The sequence below is a fragment of the Arvicola amphibius genome, chromosome 5, assembly GCF_903992535.2.
Source record: "Arvicola amphibius chromosome 5, mArvAmp1.2, whole genome shotgun sequence".
NCBI classification, from domain to species: Eukaryota; Metazoa; Chordata; class Mammalia; order Rodentia; family Cricetidae; genus Arvicola; species Arvicola amphibius.
Genome location: NC_052051.1, coordinates 139,123,283 through 139,144,988, shown reverse-complemented (window position 1 = coordinate 139,144,988; position 21,706 = coordinate 139,123,283). Strand labels below are relative to the sequence as shown.

Here is a 21,706-nt window from a genome sequence, read left to right as displayed (position 1 = left end):
GAGTTACCAAGACATTAAAGAAAAAAAAACCCTCCTTCCTGAAATGAGAAAATGATGGTATTATTACCCACAGATCCTTGCAATCTGGGGTACCTTCCTTGAGGAAAGAAAACATGTACTTTTCATGAAACCAAAGTACTCATTTTCATTCTTGTTCTTGGTGAAGGGGAGCCCTTCATCGCCCCACCCTGTGTGTGTGTGTGTGTGTGTGTGTGTGTGTGCGCGCGCGCGCGCGCGCGCGCGCTCCATCTTCCCAGATCCATGCCAAGGGAGTTCTGAATGGGGAATAAGCAAAGGGGTGGACCATAGGGCAGCACAGCTAACGTGGGCAGAGCTCCAGGGTAGGGTAATAAAAGTCCTTCCCATCCTTCCTTGTCACATACTACTGAGGGATGAGCAGATCTAAGCCTCTATGAACCAGAGGGGCACACAGGGAGAGACTTCCTGTGGAAATGAAAGCTCCTTAATCTTAAGAGAAAGTCACAGGGTGCCATTCTCTTATACAAAGAGCCTGGCTCTGGCTACCAGTAGCTACTATGCCCAGATAAACAAAGCCTCTGAAAAGAGCAGGATTATGGATGGCAGAGCAGAGAACAGAGCCCCTGCAGTTCCTTAATGACATCCCTGGGCTGGCAGACCTGACCTGGGAGCATGTTCGCTAAACACCATACAAGTCGTGAATATGGCAAGTGCAGTCACAGTGCCTGCAACAGTTACGATAATCGGCCTTCAAGCTCAAGTATCACGACATACACGCAGAGACTGGCCAACTCAAAACCCCAAATCGTAGGACACTGCCAACAGTGGCCTGTAAGTGAGGGGCGGGGAGACTGGGAAACCACGAGGCGAGTGCATGGAATCCACCGTCAGACTAACCACACATAAACTGGAAGACAGACACATCGTCTTTCATAAGTACTATGCAGCTGAGGTAGGGTTCTGATTTGTCTTAGATTAGAAATAGCACAGTATCTGTCAGCTCCACCCTTTCATTTGGGAAGGGACAGACTCTAGGTCACACCCAACACTTACAGGTCATTTAGCTGAAAGGCTAAATAACGAGCTTCTGGCCCCTCCGATATTTATGTGAAGCAGTACAGCAGAATCCTGCTAGGCATCCATCATTACAGCAGAAAAAACCATTTGCAGAAGGCAGTGAGTGGTACATGTAGGCTCCAGGTATTTGGGAGGCTGAGGCAGGAGGATGGCTTTGGCATTTGAGTTCCAGGGCCAGACTGTGCAGCAAGATCCCAAATGAAATAAAATCAAGCTAGCCAAGACAATGAAACAGATTTACATTAAGAGGTATAACTCCAAACCTAAGAAAACCAAAATAGAGACCGAATCAAGTCAGATACCAGCCCATAATCTTCAAAGAACACCCCAAAAACTTTGAGAGAACATAAAACACTATTAGAATTAAATTGCTCTCATGCAACTATCATGCGTAGAAGGGTGGAAACACAAATATCAGGTGTCACAGGAAAGAAAACAACATCTGTAAAAATATCCACTTTACCAGCCAATCATGTATCCTTCCACCTCCCACTCTGGCAAGGGGATGACCTTGGTACCCTTGGTAAAAAGCACAAGGCAAACACATGTCCAACTGAACAAATACCATATCCATATTTGTACCAAAGTCCTCTCAATTTTTTTAACCTGAACCTGAAGCAGAGGCAGGGAGGGGGGAGGGGCTCTTCCTAGTTTCCTTTTATGTATTTATAAATTTTAATTATACATATTTATGGGGTATACGGCATAATAATGATTGCATATATAGTGTTGTAAAGATCGTTCCTATCTCCTCAACCATTAAATTGGAGATTAGCCTGTAGCAATCACACACATTTATGGACACTGTTATTCAAATACAGTATGTGATTACAGCAGCTTGTACATTATAGGCACCGATCACATCTAGGTGAACAGTATTTCCATTTCCCCATCACTGCTTCTGTGTTCAGAGTACGCAAGTTCCTCTCTTCAGTTATCATAAAATACACAATAAGTGCTTATGGAGCCATAGTCACCCCACAGTTCTGCCTTACTCTTCAACTTCTAAAGAAAAAAGGAAGTCTGTTAGAGAAGCAAGTACAAGCCAGTAAGAAAGAGAATGATTTTATAAATGATCTGCAATCCCGTTGCTGAAAGTTTACTAAATCCAGCCACTAGCCTGCGGGGACAGCCCTAGTCATTTTTTTTTTTCCCTATGTGTAAACTCTTGTGACAACAGAATTCTATTGCACCGGCTTTCTGAGTGTCTTATTACTGACATCGCCACATCAGTAAGTCCTCTTCTGCACTATCTGCTACCCACACCCCTGACGGCACCCTCTGCTCAGCCTCGTTCTTTTCCTGGAAGGGAAGCCAGGAAAAGCTCTCACCCCGGGCTCCAAGTGCCCTCTCTCATTAATATTCACTGGCAGCTAAGACAGGGCTACAAGGCAGGCATACCAAAGACCAGCTTCTCAAGAATCCACGAAAAGGTACCCTAGGACCCAAAACCAACTTGGAGAGGTAGGCTCATAAAGCCACTGCGTTCATATACCCTCTAGAGCAAAGGTTCTCAATCTTCCCACTGCTGAGACCCTTTAATACAGTTCCTCATGCTATGGCAACCCCCAATGAAATACGTTTATGGCATTGCTACTTCATTGCTGTTGCTACTGTTATGAATTGTAATGTAAATATCTGATGTTTACATTACAGGTTGAGACCCACAGGTTGAGGACCACTGCTCTAGAGTTAGGAAGACTCGGTCCCTTACTGGGGATGAACATTTAATCAGTAGAGTGCTTGCCTTGCAAGCTGATGCCATAGGTAAGCCCCCAGCACTGGGAAGAAGGAGGGGAAGGGAGGGGAAGGGAGGGGAGGGACAAAACAAACAAGAAAGACTGCTGTGGAACAATCTTTTTGTGCACTGCAAAGATGTGTCACTCTGATGGGTTTAATAAAAAGCTAAACAGTCAAATAGCAAGGCAGGATTTCCGGGCAGGGAAGACTCTGGGAAGAAGGTGGAGTCATGAGTGGGACACAGAGGGACCAGACCTGCAGGAAGAGAGGTAAAAGCCAGGAGTCACTTGGCAACATATAGATGCAATAAAATGGCTAATTTAAGTTATTTAAGAGCTAACAGGGCAAGCCTCAGCTAGAGGCTGAGCTTTCATAATTAATAATAAATCTCCATGTCACTTTCTGTGAGCTGGCAGTCCAAAGAAAAATTCATTTACAGAAGACGGGGGAGGAGTGAACTTAGTGGGAGAGCACTTGCCTAGGAAGGCCATGGGTTCGGGTCCTAGACCCAAAGATTCATACGTAAATACAATTAATGCATTCAGTAAAAACTCTTCAATTCAGACTCCCTGAACTTCTCAGTGAGGATGTCTCAAATGCACGCCACAATTATATAAACCTAAGGGCTAGAAAGATGGTTCTTCCAAAGGACCCGGGTTTGATTCCCGGTATCCACAAGGCGACACACAACTATCTGTAACTCTATTCCTAGGGTATCCAATGCCCTCTTCTGGCCTCTGCAGACACCAGGCATGCCTGTGGCATGCATATATAGCCACAGGCAAAACATCTATACACATAGATAGATAGATAGATAGATAGATAGATAGATAGATAGATAGATAGATAGATAGATAGACAGACAGATAAAACTGATTACAACTCTGCTTCACTTATAACAGAAGTGCAAGTGGGACAACTCGGTGTAACCTCCTTCAGGCAGGAATGTGCTAGTCATTGTTTCCAGTTGTACTTATCACTATTAAAGCAATCTCAACCTTTTAACTACAATAGGGTCACTTTATAATAAAACACAATGTAAGCCAGACATGGTAGTGCATACACGCCATCCCAGCACTCAGACAGCTGAGGCAGGAAGATTTTGAGTTCAATTCTAGCCTTAGATCTATAGCTCCCAAAATACACACACACACACACACACACACAGCACACACACAGCGCGCACACACACACACAGACACACACAGAGAGAGAGAGAGAGAGAGAGAAAGAGAGAGAGAGAGAGAGAGAACATGATCCAGAAGGAGCCCAAGAACTCAGAACCAGCCCTTAATCAGACAAGAAGTGGGAATGTAATTAATAAGGCGAAAAGTTGTTAATACACACAGAAACAATCAAAAGCTGAGGTACAACTCAGGCTCTCGTTGCTGCAGCCCATGTGCCCTGGGAGACAGAAGCAGAAACATGCCAGAACCACTCAAGTACCATTCCCACCTGACTTCAGCCTGCTGAGAAAACCTCCGGTACCTAGAGCCCTGACCAAGCGACAGGGAGCTGGGCACCCACAGTAGGACATTCCCTACAGTGTGTCTGTCCTTCTTCGTGGGGCCACTATCCCAGTGAGTCCTTTCACGGTCCAAGTCCAGATGGACAGCACATCACAGCCTCTTTCAAACAGAAGGAAACTCATCCCTGAATGGCCCTTTTCTCCTGGAGAATAGGAGCTACAAAGAGAATACAAAGTCCCTGAGGATGCCCGCCTGCCAAGAAGTCACCAAACGCTGGATGTGACGAGAGTCGGGAATCTGAGAGGTTTGACATTAGACTTGGTGAATTTCAAATCAATACACGGTTCTGCAGTCAGGGACAAAAAGTCAACTGAAGTGTCAAATTCAAACCAGTTACCCAGATACAAATAGGGGTAATGGCTCTTCTCGCTTGCAGACATTATACAGCAACAGTCAGCAGTAGGGCCGTCTGAATTCAGAGCAAACCTGGACAACTATCATGAAGTTTAGTCATGGGGGGGGGGAGGAAGGTGCTTAACCTAGCAGGCACAACTAAGCACGGAGGCACTGTAATCCAGGAGGATCCGAAGTTCAAGAGTATCCTGGGCTCCACAGTAAATTAGAAGGTACAGCCGGGGATACAAGTCACCCTGAAATCCTGCTTCATGAAAAATAAAAAAATAAAAAAAAAATCTTTTTAGCAACTAAGATTAGAGCGGTTGTCACTGGTTCCGTCTCAACAACAAGAAATTACAGAAAGGCACGCACAGCACAACCAGAAGCATCGGCAATCTCTACACAGACAAGGGAGGACTGGGGCAGAAAGGACCTCTGTGTGCTGGGATGCTGCAGGGATTTCTCTCTCCAAACCTAAATGCCTGTCACTCTCTCCTGAAGTTGTACACACCCTGGGTAAAGTGAACCTGGAAAACTCTCGGAAAATTGATTGCTCTTGCTGTTTTATCTATTGAGAATCACACTCTGGGTGTTTTCTTTTTATTAAATAAGTAGTTTGTTCTTTACAGAAATAATTGGTTTTTAAATCTAGTTTCTCTATTTTTATCTCTAAATCATGCTGTCATTTCCAAATTGTACCAACAAGCAAGAAGCCCAAAGTAACATTAAACGGTAAACAGTACAAACATTGCCACCTATAGTCAGAAAGCAAGAGCGTTGGTTTATACTGCCACCTGCAAGAGAAACACCTTACCTCAGAAGTAACCTTCAATTTACCCTCCCCACACCCTTCACTAATCCCAACACTGGATTATTTATTACAGTGCGAACATCTTCCTTAATGTGGACTGTAAAAAGTTTGCTGTAGTCCCAATTACAAAGATTTCAAAGCCAGGTGTGGCAGCACACATGCAGAGTCCCAACTGCTAGAGAGGGAAGCCGAGAGGCTGGCTGGCGGGAGGCACAAGGAATCCCTCTAAAAACACAAAGCCGGGCGGTGGTGGTGCACGCCTTTAATCCCAGCACTCGGGAGGCAGAGGCAGGCGGATCTCTGTGAGTTCGAGGCCAGCCTGGTCTACAAGAGCTAGTTCCAGGACAGGCTCTAAAAAAGCTGCAGAGAAACCCTGTCTCAAAAAACCAAAAAAAAAAAAAAAAAAAAGAAAGAAAAAAAAGAAAATAAAAACACAAACAAAAACAAAACACCAGAAGGACAAACTCATCTAATCCAACACCTGCAACACCAAAACTGAAAACTTGAGAGATCCCCTTCCCCCGGGCCCCAGCCCCTCCCCACTGTTCTTCTAGTCGCTCCCCTCCCGGCTCTGCTACTCACCAAAAACCCAAAATCCAGGGCAGCAACTAAATCTGTTCAGCTTACCTTTTAACTAAAACAATAACAACAACAACAACAAATATTAAGATAAATAATACGCTTTCATTCTGTCACATAGAGCCACTTTATTTCTGATTTTGGTTTTGGTTTGTCCCAGAGCTGTGGATCCAACCCAGGGCCTCAGGCATCAAGTCCTGGTTTTTAAATAAGCTATTTGAAACACTACACAGAGCAGAGAGGTGATTAAATGAGCAATGAACACAGGTTCTTCTAATTTACCAGGAAGTCAAAAGTGTTGTTGCAATAATGTTACATTCTAAAGTGATTCATAACTTTTAAACAGTTTTAATGACAGGTAACTCCTATGCAAACCACTTCACCAATCGACAGTGCACAACTCAATGACATTGACTCCATTCACAGGAATTTCTTCCTTGAACACAGTTCCTTTTATTTTGAACACACAGTAAGCCTATGGAAGTTCCCCATATTTCTGAGACCAACCTTCAGAAACACAGTTCCCAGCAGTAAGAGTGTCCACTGCCCCAGAGGAGCCCTAGCACCACAGGCTGAGTTCTCCAAGGTGGCTGCTTCCGTCTCCCACCCCTTCCAACAAATTTCTTATTCCTTCAGTTAAAACAGCTGTTTTTCAGTAATAGATAGATAGATAATAAATAAATAAATAAATAAATAAATAAATAAATAAATAAATAAATGAGTCGAGCATCCTGACAATAAAACAATGAAGCAGAAATAAAAACAGCCACAGTTCCTCTTCTCTTGAGCCTGGGTCTTACTACGAAGTCTGGCTAACCTCCAGCTCACCATCCCCCTGCCCCACCTCCTCTGTACAGCAGGGATGACAGGTGTGTGCCACCACAGCTGGGGACACAACATTCTTGGTGAAAATTAAAACTCTGAAGAGGGGATTTGAAACACCATTCTGTCTGCCCGCTCGACAACAGAAAGGCTCATAAGTGGGAGCCGACTGGCCTCACAGGGATGAGGCCAAGGCTTCAAGCTCTAGCACTGCAAAAACAGACAGTCTTTAAATGGCTCTGTTTTACTTTCTTAATGTGCAGCAACTCTGCCGCAGACAATCCACACGGTGGCCCGGCCCTGGATATGCAGCATATGAAGGAGCATAACCCTGACCCAGCACGGAGGACGCTAGGACTAGGAAGACAGACTAGCCGCCCCCACACCTTCGGACACAAACATTATCCACGCAGTGATTTCCGATGGCAGTCTTGTCCTGAATGTCTCCCACAACTGCCAAGATGGTGTTCGGGGTTTGACCAGGCACTTTAGAAACGAGCTTACAGATGGCTGTTTGAGCGGCACCAAGGAGGCTCTGATTTCTCCTCTGCTAATGCTCAGTGGAGACTACTCAGCTGAGATTCCTCCTCTTCTTCTAAGTCTTGCCCGGATGCAGGTACAGGTACAGATAGAGATGTAGAAATCTTGAAAGGACTAACCTGAAGCTGCAGTCTCGATGGTGAAGTATCTGCTTAATAAGCAAAGCTCTGAACCGAACAAAAATGAAAACAAAAAACTTCCACTACTAGAGATTCTGAAGCCAACGGCTTAGAGTAAACCACCAGGTTTCTTCTAAAAGAACTCATCAGCTCTGAAATATCCTTGTTTCCTATTTTAACATCCACGAAATAAAGATACCTACTAAAACTGACAGTGTGTCTTAATTTGACAGCAATCTTTGCTTTTCTTTTAGTGGCACATAGAACAATGATACATCTTAAGATGGTCAGGGCCTTAAAACAAAACCAATATGCTATCTAGGGCCAAGCTAACCTTAAGTGTACATTAGCAGGTTTATAATTATGTACAAATCAGTAGAGAGCCTTAAGGTCACAGAGAGCAAAGAGCGCTGATGGCGGCAACACACTGCCACATAGGAGAGGCACAGAAAAGCGCTAGCTATTGCCAGGTGAGGCTGTCACCCAGAGAAGCCACACTTCTCAGCATTTTCATGAACTCTCCCAGGCTTTAACACGGTATGGAGACCACAGCAAAGAGAGTTAGCACTCAATTTTGGTCAAGGAGTGTTTGTTTGCAACCCATAATGTTTAGATCATTTTGCACGATCGTAGATCATCTAGCTATGCAAACCTTTCAAGGCACCCGGACGAAGAGGGAGAGTGGGGAGCATACTTTAAGAACTCGGGCTCTCGGGCCAACAGGCCTAGCCACTCGCTGAATGTTTTCACACAGTTCGTTTGAGCTCTCTTAGCTTCCATTCCTCAGCCAGAAATGACAGCATACCTTAAGAGTCCTTAATGAAGCATACGTTAGATGATATACAGTTGTTTATATGGAAGAAGAGGTACGTCCAAGTACCATCTTACACCAGCCTGACCTTCACGTTTATGCAATTTGCCTCTTTCTAGCCTGCAGAAATACTAATGTATAAGTGAGCTATCTTATCGTTTTGTTTGTTTGGGGCTGTAGGATTTTTGTTTCATGGTTTGTCTGTTTTTGACAAGGTTCTGGCTTTTAGGCAGGCTGGCCTCATGCTCACCATCTCTTCCTCTGTCTGTGCTGGAATACCACAGCTAATCTCTTCCGAAGGCTGTCACTCAAACTCTTGATATCTTATCCAACAGAAAATCTCCAAAAATGATACCTTTCTCAGGTGTAACGAAAGATTCCAAAGAGTAACAATAATATTCCTGAGTAAGCCATGCCAAAATAGGCTGCAGATGGCCACAAATAAATTCAAACAAGAAAAAGCCCTTTGAGGACCCAAGCCAGATGCAGAAACAAGTCCAAACCTTACTGATTCCAAACCAAAGCTGATCCTCACCCATGAATTTGAACTGCTGTTCATTAGCTAACCCCTTTAATACCAAAACTCATTTGATGGTAATTTCAATTTTGGTTCCTAAACTGACATGATTTAAATGAGAGACTATGAATTCGAAATCACCCAAGCAAATTCAGCCACAATGCATACGTAGCACATATGCCCACAAGAGCAAAACCTACATCTTCATCCTTCTCATTCAGTACCCTAGCCGGACCGAAGGCTGACACCCCAAGCTGCAGCATCTTGGTTCTGGCATCCTGCTATGCTCCGGGCAAGCACCATGCTTGACCATGGGATGGGACTCAGTTCATTCCAAATACGCAAAGCTTTCCACCACCATCACACACAAACAACACAAGTCTACTTTCAAGATAACCCTGGGTATGGTGCCTGTTTTTCTGAGGTCTACAAGTAGACTCCTCTCTACAGCTACCCCGGTATCTTCATGTGATACTTGCAGCCCACTAGTCCTCCCTATTAAACCCAACTTGAGCCTCTGGTGCTGTTGGTTTCATTGGGCAGCCTGCTTTCAGAGCCTGTTAATTACGCCCATTTGTTTGCTTACAAACTAACTTGGGAGACATAACAAACCAAGTAAATTTAACAATTTGTTGTCAATACCACATGAAGGCATTCTGTCCGTCTTCCTGAGCAGAGGACCCTCCCACACCAAATAGATACCTTAGAAATATGAAGGGAATCCTTTTCTATTGGTGAGAGAAAAAATGAAAAGGGAAGGCAGACGTGGCTTATGTGGGATCATATCCAATGTGTGAGGAACTAAACAGAGCCATTCACCGCAAGGCAATACCTAGATAAACAGTGTCTTCATCACCTCTTGCTAGTCCCTGTACAGTCCCTCTGAGAACATGCAGGAGCAGTTACAGGCAAAAGCCCCACACATTCGGGTTTTGTGTCTATGTTCTTCACTTTCACACCCAACACCAGTCAGGATCAGCAGTGATTCTCGAAGACAAAAGTGGTGAGATGTGCCCGTGGATTCTGACACTGGCTGCCAGCGTAAACAAAGCCCGCGCGCGCACCAGGGACGGGAAGGATTCCTCCAGGCAGATGCATTTTCCAAAACAGCCTCAAAATACTTCTTTCAAGGAGCTTTTAAAAATAAGTATGTTATTTTTAAAAATTAAGAGACCCTAAGATGAAACACAGCTGTCTTCATCTCCCTTGATACCTCATCCGGGGAGCCCTTTGTTCAGGAACGTCAGCATCTCAGCACCTCCGAGAACTAGGATTGCCCTCCAGCTCCAGCCAAGGAGCTAGGAGAGAATCCCCTGGGTAAACAAAACAAGCCTACTTCCACCCATCTCCAGGTAACAGCACACGGGACACACACACACACACACACACATTTATTCTGCACAAGCATGGCAAATAATCAAAAACACATCACACATTATTTGCATTGTGATCATTCTTTGATTAAATAAACAATCCAGCAAGCACTACCAAAAGATAAAATCAACCCCTACACGCCCTGCCTACCACAAGATACCCATTTCATTCCACACTTAGGTAGAATATGAACACACAGATACACACACCCCATGCCACAGTAGGAAAGCTGTGAAAGGCACACCGCACACACACACACACACACACACACACACACACACACACACGCCAGTAGGGAAGCCGCTGAAAGCAAAGCCACAACGTGAATCTGTCTCAGATAATAGACTCTGTTTAAACCCCACCCCCATCACCAGAGAAAGAGGGAACCTCAGAAAGAAAGGAGCGAGGGTAAGACAGAGAAATCGAGAAAGCCCAAATTTCCAGGCATCCACTTTTCATGAAATGCACAACCAGGATAGGAAATACCTCCCTGCTGAGTAATGCTTCAGGGGTTGTAAATTCACCTCTCGAAAGGGGAGCCAGACCTGGGAGCGCACCCCGCCAGATGGCGAACCACTCCTACCTGCTCCATCCAGCCTGCCTGTCACTCCGCGCCCGCGACAGGCCTCCCACCCCCCTTTTTGGCAGAGCAACACACCAATAAGAGTCGAGAATGGCTGGTCGAGTGAGGGCTGAGCAGTGATTTAGCAGGATCGTTTCAAATGAGGGAGTGGGGACCGCGATGAGCGAGTGGGGTTTTTTTTAAAAAACAAAGCCCTCTCCAGTCAAACCGACCGTTTGGGGGTGTGGCTTATTTCATTCGTTTTATTAATAAAAGAGATCAATGGAGCTTTCTTCTCTCCACCCACCCCGGAGGTGCGGGGCTTTGAATCTTCTTGACTAGGGAGAAATGGCAGGGCTGCAAGCTTCCCCTAAGTTTCCTGCAGCACCTGCCTCCTTCTCGGACCACCTCCACACACCAAAATAGAAGAGTCCGGAACGCACAATCCCGGCTCCAGACTTTGCAAGACCCAGTGGCGGCCGCACGCAACTCTCCGGGTGTCCCCTGCTCTCTTCGGGATCTGCATGCACACAACCGCTACCGAGCGCCCACTAGCAAGAAAAGTCCCAGGGGGAGACACCACCAGTCTCCTCAACAATCCCCAGGTCGCCTGCGCCACGCAGAGACCCCTGCAGCGACCCAGACGTGACACACGTCACGGACTCCTGGCTGCAGGGGCATGACCAGGAAGGAAAGTTGCCTAACAGCCCCGAGAGACGCGGCTTGCTGAGGAAAGGGACTCGCGGGCAGCGGCACACGCGGCCTCCGCCCACCCCGAGAGCCCCGGGCTGAGGAGCGCACCTCCCAGTAAGGAGGGAGGACCAAGTCACCCGCCGCCCGGGACCGCTCTGGGTCACCCGGATTCCGCGACCCACTGCTGGCAGGGGACACGCACACAGCGGAGTGGCCCCGTCCCTTCCCCACACAGCGCTCTGGGCAGGAACTCACCTCCTCTTCCGAAAGTCCGTAGACGGGTTCCCCGAGCCCGGTCGCCATGGAGCCGGCGCCCCGCGCGGGGTCCTAGACGCTGCGACCGGCTGAAGTGCGTCGCAGGGCCGCGACCCTCTGTCCTTCTGCGCCGCCCGGCGGGGAAGGGCTGGCAGGTGAGGCTGCACCCGGCCGCGGCGCCGCTTCCTCCCGGAAGGCTGCGGGGACGCGCGGACTGGAGGCTCCGAGAACGCGCCGAGAGGCGGCTGGCCGAGCGCTCTCTCTTTCTCTCTCTCTCTCTCCCTCTCTCTCGCTCGCTCGCTCTCTCTCTCCGCTCAGCGCTGAGCCCGCAGGGCTCCCGCCCCCGCCGCTGGCTCTCCCGGCCTCCCCAAGCCCGCTCGGCGATCCCCGGGACCCGCGCGCCCGCCCCTCGCCTGCTCCGCCCGGCCCACTCTCCCCGCCCCGCCTGCGCCTCCCGGCGCCCACGGGGACCCTCCCGCTCGCCGGGGCGGGCACTCGCGCCCCCCAAGCCAATCACAGGCCGGGCTCGGGGGCGGGCCGCGGAGGTGGGGGTGTTTCGCCCCACGCCCACCCCACCCCCGCGCCTCCTGGGTCACCCCGCGGAGAGTGCTGAGCTGGGGCGCGCCCTGGCGGACTGGGCCTGCCGGGCTGACCCTCCTTCTTGCTCCGCTTCCCTCTGCCTTGGGGACCCGGTGGACTGGACCTTGAGGGGGCGACCATGAAGACACCGTGCAAACAACAACAAAATCACTGTTTCCATTTTTATCTGTCTTCTTTTTTTTTTTTCTTAAGCCAGAGTCCCAGGAGCGTTAAAAGAGGGCGACGATGCATGTTTCTAGACCCCCTTTAAATTCTTGGCAGCTATGGCAGACCAGACTTGGCTAACCGCGTCAGCTCCCCAAAGCGATCGGCCTGGCTAGGCGGCCAGCCTAGGAGAGTCTGCCCCGGTGTGGTAGCGAGTCGCCACTGCCGAAGTCAACTCTACTGGGAACAAAACCAACTCTGCGCCCGCGCTGAGTACACACCCACCCACTTGAAACCCGGCTGCCTGGTTCTTTGATAAAAGCTTGGGTTTTTTGTTTTGGGGGATTTTTTTTTTTTTTGTGAGGCACGGCGTGAAATACCAAATTCAAGTTTAAGTTTGTCCTTTACATATGCAAACGATGGAGCCTTTTTATTAGCCACCATAGGAGTCTTCCCACATTCCAGATACGGAGTTTCTCTAGCAAGCCCTTCATTTAATCTTTCGATGTACAGGAATGCAAGAAGCTACTTTAAATAAGTTAAGAGAAATTCGTCACTCTACTTTTTTTTTTTTCAAGAAGCCTTCCCTAAGAGCCAGGCGTGGTGGCACACGCCTTTTAATCTCAGCACTGGGGAGGCAGAGGCAGGCCGATCTCTGTAGGTTTGAAACCAGCTTGGTCTGCATAGTTCAAAACAACCAGGGCTATAGAGACACTGTCTCAACTCAGCAAAAGGAAGCCGTTCTCCCTTAAATTTAAATGTTGAATGCACTGGTGAATTATAAAACAGGAAGAACAAGCTATTTGCCTTTAAAAAGAAATTACCAGAGTTTCTGGTTTTGCCTGGGAGGTTAGGATTTTCACTGAAGGAAGAAAGAATTCACAAAATCAACAGACTCACCTTGCCTGCCCTGGTTTAAAGATCAAATACCTGGTGTGCACCCTGCAAATCGAAAAGAAAGGCGGTCCCACACGCCCCAATTTTAGCTTTCCCTTTCCTCCCTTGCAATGTGCCCCATGGAACCACTGCTCAGGAGCCTCCGAATTCACAGTCATCAAGTTTGTATGGTGCTTAGGAGCCACAATATCCCTACCAAGAAAAAGAAAGTGATAGAACATTTCACAGAACTCTGCTTGTGTTTTCCCACCAAGAATTTTCAACTTATCAAATCTAGATTTTGTTGTTGTTGTTGTTTTATTTTTGTTTTGTTTTGTTTTTCGAAACAGGGTTTCTTTGTAGCTTTGGAGCCTGTCCTGGAACTAGCTCTTGTAGACCAGGCTGGCCTCGAACTCACAGAGATCGGCCAGTCTCTGCCTCCTGATTCCTGGGATTAAATGCGTGTGCCACCACTGCCTGGCTTATTTTTTCTTTTTATAAAAGGCGCGCATGCATGCACACACACCACATTTTAGATGCCCTGCACTCTGGAGTCAGAGGCAGGCAGATCTCTGTGAGTTCAAGGCCTGCTTGGTCGGCAGAGTGAGTTCCAGGACAGAGTCCAAAGCTACAGAGAAACCTTGTCTTGAAAAAAAAACAAAATAAAATAAAATAAAAACAAGTCCTGAGGTGGTTACATAAAGACAAAACATTGCTGGAGCAGGGGATATGGTGATATTTTGTTTAATGATCTAACCAATAAAGCTTGACTGAAGATCAGAGTACAAAGCTAGCTACGCTAGTAGGCCACACAGGCCAGGCAGTGGTGGCACACACCTTTAATCCCAACAACCACACTAGTTAGCCCTAGAGGCCAGGCTGTGGTGGTGCACGCTTTTAATTCCAGCTCTAGAGACGAATGAATATAAGGTAGGATGAAACAGGAACTCACTCTCTTTTTAGTCTGAAGATTTTGTAGGCGTAAGAGCTCTCTCTAATGATTGGCTGCTTTGCTTCTCTGATCTTTCAGCTTGCACCCTAATATCTGTCTCGGGATTTTTATTATTTGTGCTACAGGGGAAGGTGAGCTCTCCAGTGGCACTGCCTGGAAGTTGGGCAGGGAGTTCAAGAGATGCAACTGTCATGAGCAGGTACCCATGACCATCTAGATGGGCTTCTCCATGACGCAACTACCTTTGAGTCACCCTTGTCCCCTTTAAGTTACCATCAGTTCCCTAAGCTATGTTAGAGGAGCTGTTTCATCGTGTTCTGTCAGAGATGAATATACATCTGTTCATCTCTCCCTGGGAGAAGTCATACAGCAGGCTGAGTCACCTGGACACTGTAGAAGGATGTCACACTTCTTCATCATTTTCTTCATCATCCTGCTCCCTCCCCACCTCCAACACAACAAACAGCCTTTGCTACCTGCAGTCTAGGTCATGCCCTTGACATTCCCCGAGGGAATATTAGAAGTGGTTGTGAACAAAAATACAAGGTGTGCGTGTACTACATTCTCCAAGAATTAATAAAAGCTTATATTAAAATGTACATAGAAAATTTGCCATGCGCTATTTATTATGGATAGTTTACAAAATTATGATCTGTAACATCATTCAACATCCCAGATGAGCAGGTTCAAACAAAACATTGACTTGAGATCTGTGAAGGAAACTTTACTGTCTTTCAAGGAACTAATGAGAAAAAAAAATGTTTTACTTGATTGTGATTTTGTTGTTGTTGTTGTTTTGGTTTTGGTTTTACAGAGACAGGGTTTCTTTGCATAGCTCTAGCTGTCCTGGAACTTCTTGTTCCATAGACCACTGGCCTCAAACTCACAGAGATCCACCTGCCTCTGCTTCCTGAGTGCTGGGATTAAAGTGCTGGCCATGTGCCACCACCACCCGACTTCTGATTGTGATTTTTTAAAAGGTGTTTTGGCTACCAGCAGATACAGAGCACCAAACCATAAAAGAATTCACCTCAAACTATTAATGTTCTTTGCAACTGTGTAGCAGCTTTCTGCCAGAGCTGTGGTCCAGTACACTGGATGCAGGGTGGGAGCATTTGGGGAGCTTTAAAAATAGGTGACAGGCAGCTTGTCCTCACAGGGTCAGTGGAGGAGAGCAGGTATCAGTGGTTATGGTAGCAGCTCAGGTGATCCTCGCATGCAGGCTACCTGTATCCTAAGCCAACAGGTCCTAAACTGCTACACAGAGAAACTCCTGGGGAGACTTAAGGACCACTCTGGGCCACCCACCCCTAGGCATGTAACTAATGCTGGTGGGAGGGGGGAACATATGGGGTCAGTTTTAAAGCTTTCCTGATGATTCTAAAAAACACAACAAGGGTTAGGGACCTCTAGACTGGAAAATTTATATATATATATATATATTTCTGCACTTTTACACTTTCATAATTTTTATTCCCTTTTTTAACTTTAGAAGAAACTATACACTACAGATCATTTGTAGAGTAAGATGGGATGTGAGCATCTGTCCTTTCGTGTGGAATATCTATCAGCGCTACCCAGGGATCTCGGGTGGTTGTGGACAGACAAGGATAGCTATGAGAACCCCCGCCCCCCCAGCACCCTCAGCTAAAACCACCAGTTTCTTCTTCCCATCGCTTTCACATCTATTCAGAAACCTAGAGGGAGTGAGGTTTCTCCTCTACAGGCTGTTGCACTTTGTCTTAGGTTTGGGACTCGGGCTGTCTGGCAGATGGTCTTCACTGGGATCATCAAAAATGCAGAATGTGCAAGAACAGCTTCCAAATGCAAAAGGTGATCACAAACAGGGAACATGTTCAGGATGAGTCTCCAGTTTGCAGATTATTGAGCTGTGTGGTGGAATTCTGTGACTCTTGAACCCATCTGTCAATCAAAGTGGAATAGTATATAACACGACACATTGACACCAGCTGATAAGTTGACACTGCTTTTTACTAGCAGCTTTGTTTCCTGAAGCAGACATGCAGAAATGCCTACACGCTTGGAAAAACTGATGTCGCAATGGAGCTTAGCAACATTCCTTGAGTTTCTTGAGACACTGAGAAATCTCGAAAAATTAAGGTGCTTGAGGTTATATGAAGAAATACCGTCGTTCAGGTTTTTGACAGTTCAGATGTAGATAACAGTGAACGACTCGCAAATAGCTACTCTTGTATAAAGATAGCCCAGGCTTTAGAAAACACAGTTTTGAAGGTCCGTGTGCTGCTATTGGTCCTGGCATTCTGAAATAGTACAATACCGGCACTGGCCCTGAGATGTACGGTTCCATATTTGCCCAACCCTGCGAAACATCTGCCCTCTGACTGGCTGTGTGATTTCCGTTTTCAAAATCATAATTCTTAAAATCCCTACAGCTGCCCCACGTTGCTGCGAACTCTCCTCCTTTCTGGAGGGTTTCTGTCAGGAAGTGTTCTTTTCATTGTCTTCTCATGGCGGTTCTTCCCTTCTCCTGGTTGAGGCGTGATTCTGCACGTCTATTCTTCCGCAGGCAGCACTTGACACTACATGTGTGCCTCACAAATCAGTTATATACCCCTCCTTTCTGAGGGACACAAAAAAAGCTTTAAAACATTGGATTTTGGTTTCATTAGCTTGTCTGTTTTGGGTCTATTTATTTATTTTAATTTTTCCAAGACAAGGTTTCTCTGTGTGGCTCTGGCTGTCCTGGAGCTTGGGCTGTAGACCAGGTTGACTTTGATCCAGAGATCCACCAGCCTCTATCTCCTATACTATTCTACTTAGTTAATTCCCGGTGCTTGGATTAAAGGTGTGCGCCACCAGGCCTGGCTGTTTTTGTTTTGTTGGTTTTTGAGACAGGTCTCACCATGTATCCCTGCTGCCCTTGAACTCACAGAAGTCCACCTGCCTTTGCCTCTGAGTGCTGAGATTAAGAGCATGTGCCACCATGTCCACGTAAAACTTTGTTGTCGGGTTTTGCTTTGTTTCAATTTTTTCCAATTCCTAATACAGTCTTGATATAAACTTTCGTTCTGAATTTATCTTTGGGATGCTGGATATTAAACCTAGAGCATCACAACTGCAGGGGAAAGGATCTGTCACTGAGGGATACTCCCAGTCCCCAGTTTACTCCTTTGCACTGCCTCTCCCCTTCTCTCTCTTTAACTGCAACATTGATTATTATTATACAATGTTAACAGCTTTTCCAATATAGTTTTCCTTGCTTACCCCCATTTGGGTTCCTAACTGCTTTCCATATGTTCCTTCAGGATCATTTTTTCTTTTTCCAGGGGTTTGTCCTTTTAAATTACATTATAACAAGTCAACGGGGTAAACTCAAGCTTCATCCATCTGAAAACATCTGCACTAATCCTTGACAGGTGATGAGAGTATGCAAGACCCAAAGCCCACGGAGTGTGTCTCAACATCAGCAGGTTGGAGCTATTTCTCTACAGTCTAGCTCCCGCTGTTAGTGATGGAGTGCACAGCTCTTGTTCTAATTAGCTTGCCATATCTGCTTTGAGGATCTCAGTGTTCCAGACTTACTGTTTCTCAACTCTCTGCTCTTCTTTTCCATGCCTCGCCCCCCTTTCTCTTACATGATTTAAGTCTTTATCAGTTCTGAAGAACACTTGGCTTTTGTGTCTTCGGTTAGCTTTCTCTGCCCATTCTCTTTGTTCTCCTCTTCTGGGACTCCAGCTAATCACATCACTTCTTTCTATTCTCTGTCTTTTAGCCACCCTCACAGGCTCTAGTTCCTTATCTGTACTAAGTGTCAAATGAATTCTTCGACTCTCCCTTCCCCTTCATTAAATAATTATTTCACTGAGTCTAATTTTCTCTTTAATTCAGCAACTGAGTTTTTGATTGAACAATTATATATTGTATGTAACTCTTTCTCAAAACAATTTCATCATTCCTTTTGTTTGTTTTAGGGAGAAAATTAGCCTCATCATTCTTGGTAGTTTCTGGTTTTGTGTTTCCATAGTTTATTTTATTATTTTTTTTTTTACAATGCTAAGGATTAAGCTCTAGACTCTACCCATGCTGAGCAAGTGCTCTACTATTGTTATAACCCCAGCCTCTTGAATAAATATTTCATAATTAATTTTTAACTTATTGTTATGTTTCTTGAGACAGGGTCAGCTCTGTGTAGCCACTATGTATACCAGACTGGCTTTGAACTTACAGCAATCCTCCTGCCTCTGCCCCCTGAATGCTGGATTAAAAGTATATATCACCATGCCAATCTTCTTAACTACTTCATACTTTGCCAATTTTAATATCTAAAAATTTGGGTGGTGCCTTCAGTGTGTCTGTTGACTCTCACAGTAACTCTGTCTCATATTTGGTTATTGCGAATTCATTTGAACATCATCTTATTTAACCACAGGACCCTGAAATCAAAAGTAGATTTAGGTTTACTGCTGCCAAGAACAAGGGAACCAGAGCACTGGGGCACCATCCTAATCCCTTTTGAGTGTCCCAGTTGAATACTGAAGAATCAGATTCTGCCACAAGCCGAAGTCCCACCCTCAAGAGCAGTCCTGGTGTGGGAGCGTTTGTTTACGGCTTCCTCGAGTCTAACTACATTTTGAGGGTGTGGGGACATCACAGACTGTATCTCTCTGTCTGTCAGATTTTATTTCCCTACATGCCCTAGTGATAGTGCACTTGGTCATGTGTTCACACATGCTACCGTAAGGCATGGCAGTGTGGCCCCCTCAAAACAGAGACCATTCGTTGTATAGTTTTGCAGCATCTCTTCAGAGCTCCTGCCTTCCACCACCAGGGCACCACAGCCCAGAGGAGGCTGTTCCTTAAGCCAGAGTTCTGAAGCACATTCTCTTCAAAACAGATTTGAGACCGTGATGGTGAACACTCACGGGCAACAGGATAGGACTTAGGATCATCCGGGAGACATAGCTCTGGGTTTCCAGAGAAGTTTCACCTTGAAGACCCACCCTAAGAGTGGGCAACACCATCCCATGGGCTGCCATCCAAGACTGGATAAGAAGGGGGAAAGGAGAAAGCAAGCTGGGTACCAGCCTCCATCTCTCTGTGACCTGAGTGATTATATGGCCAGCCACCTCATGGTGGCTGCTCAGCCAGAGCAGCTCTCACCACCACGTCGTCTCTGCCATGATGGATGGTATAAACTATAAGCCCAGAGAAACCCTTCCAAAGCTAAATCGCTTTGGTCAATTATTTCGTCACAGCAATGAAAAAGCAACTAACACAAAAATCAAACACTGGGTTCCTGTTTCTGAAGAATCAGGAAGTCTGTTAATTAATTTTATCTGCCATGGTAACAAATCACTGCAAGCTTGGCAACCTGAAACAACAGAAATACATTCACTTACAGTTGTGGAGGGCAGGAACTCAGAATCAGCAACTCTGGGCCCAACCAGAAATGGGAATGGGACTCAGTGGGTAGAGTGCTGACCTAGCACTCCAGAGACCCTGGGTTGTCTCCCCTGCACCTGGTAAAACAGAGTTATGACATACAGCACTCCAGTGGGAACCTCAGGAGGATCAGAAGCTCAAGGCCATCCTCTGCCTCAGATGCTCCCTGGCCAACCTGGGCTACATGAAACTGTGTCTCAAAACAAAGAGAGCCAGCAAGACAGCTTATTGGGCAAAACCACTTGTTTTCCAACCTGCTGCCCTGAGTTCCGCTTCTGCAACCTAGGGTGAAGGGAAAGAACTGATTCTGAAAGCAGGTGTTCTGCAGGACTGTTCTACAAGCCAAATAAACACCGACTTGAGGGGTCCACGTGCGCCTGCTTGCAGCAGGTCACCCCAGTTAGGTTTACTGTTTACATTCCCTCTCAGAGTGCTGGGGAAGGTCGTGAGGTTCTTACCTGAGTAGCTAGCCACTTCCCATTACCTGATGTATACATGTGGCCTCAGGAAGGGGTTAGAGACTTGAGGGTGACTCCATCCATGTGGCTCTGGAAAGGTCCTCCTTCCTGCTGGGTCCTGCTAGATGAAGACCTTTATTCTGCACCATTTTGAGGGAAAAGCACCCACACCCTTGTAGATAACACCTCCCCTATGATCTGTCAGGAAGCCCACTGAACTCACTGGTTTCTGAGAGTAAAGTTTGGTGGAATGGTACCTCGGAGACCTTGGGAAGAGGGGGGAGAGATGTTTATGTCTCTTCTTGGAAGGAATTTTAGCAACAGTCATCCTCTGACCTCCAGTAGAATGCTGTAGCGCATGTGCGATCCCACACACCACCCCTCCAGCTGCTGCACTTGAGCGCGCGCACACACACACACACACACAAATAATGATAAATGAATTAAAAATGTGTTTAAAAGGTCTGGGCCCAAACTAGGATGCTGTGGCCTCCCCAGGGGTTTGTAGGGAAGGGTCTATGCTCCTGCCCTCTTCTGGCTTCTGCACGTGAATTCCTGTATTCCTTGGCTCATAGCCCTGCCTGTAATTTTGGAAGCCAGTGGCATCCTCAAGTTCCTCTCTGTCGGGCACAATATCACCAACCTCGTTCTGTTCTCAGTCAGACTTTCTTTCCTTCTTTCAAATAAGGGCTCATGCTATTGTATTTAGGACCCACCTGGATTAAACTGGTGTGAAATCTCCATCTCACCATAACGTATGGTTTTCTCTTCCTTCCCTTTCCCTTCTCCCTACTCTTTTCTTCTAATAGGGTCTTGCTAGGTAGCCCAAGCTGACCTGGAACTCAGCCCTCCTGAATCAGCCTCCTGAGGTCGCAGACTGCAGGTCAATGGCACCATTCTGTGATTCAAGATTCTTAGGGACACCTGTAAACCCTCCCACCGGGTCATGAAACTGTCAGGGATTCTTGAGTTCCAGTCTGAGTATCTTTGAAGGTAATTATTTGGCCAATAACAAGACACATGGTGATACGCTTCAGTCTTTCCTTTTCTGATGCCACCCAGCTCTCTGCGATTTCAGTCTAGTGTTTGGGGGAGATTAAAATTATGTGAATTTTTCCCCCTACCTCATTTGCATTTTCATTTTCCAGAGGGGGAAAAAAATCCTTCAACTCTCTAGTAGGAATTCTAAAACAGCTGCTTTAAAAAGTCATTTTGATAAAGCTCATTGATTATTTTTTAATATATAATTCCTTTAGTAACTTGAAAAATATGTCTCTTCATTTTAGAACTCTTACTATGCCACTGATTAAAAAAAAGTGAAGTATACTTCAAACAGTGCTCTCTGCATACATTATTTTTATTTAGTGAAGGACGACCAAGGGAAAGTAATTAAATGAGTCAACTAACAGCTCCTAAGAAGCCACTGACAGCGTCAAATAGCTTTCTGTTGTGTGGGGATGAAGGGGAGGAGGACATAGTGAGTTATTTAATCCACATATTTGAAGTGT

The 21,706-nt window shown here is 46.1% G+C and overlaps 1 protein-coding gene across 2 annotated transcripts in view; it reads right to left on the bottom strand.

Annotated features, from left to right (window-relative positions):
- Nedd4l (NEDD4 like E3 ubiquitin protein ligase) overlaps positions 1–12,105 on the bottom strand; it is a 319,449-nt gene extending 307,344 nt beyond the window's left edge. Inside the window, exon 1 of one of the 2 annotated variants that reach the window (XM_038329752.2) lies at positions 11,745–12,105. In XM_038329752.2, coding sequence (XP_038185680.1) covers positions 11,745–11,792 — 48 coding nt within the window. In that variant the 5' untranslated portion in view covers positions 11,793–12,105. The remainder of the gene's footprint in view (positions 1–11,744) is intronic. The other variant, XM_038329751.2, reaches the window with a different exon arrangement.
- Positions 12,106–21,706: the final 9,601 nt, after the last annotated feature.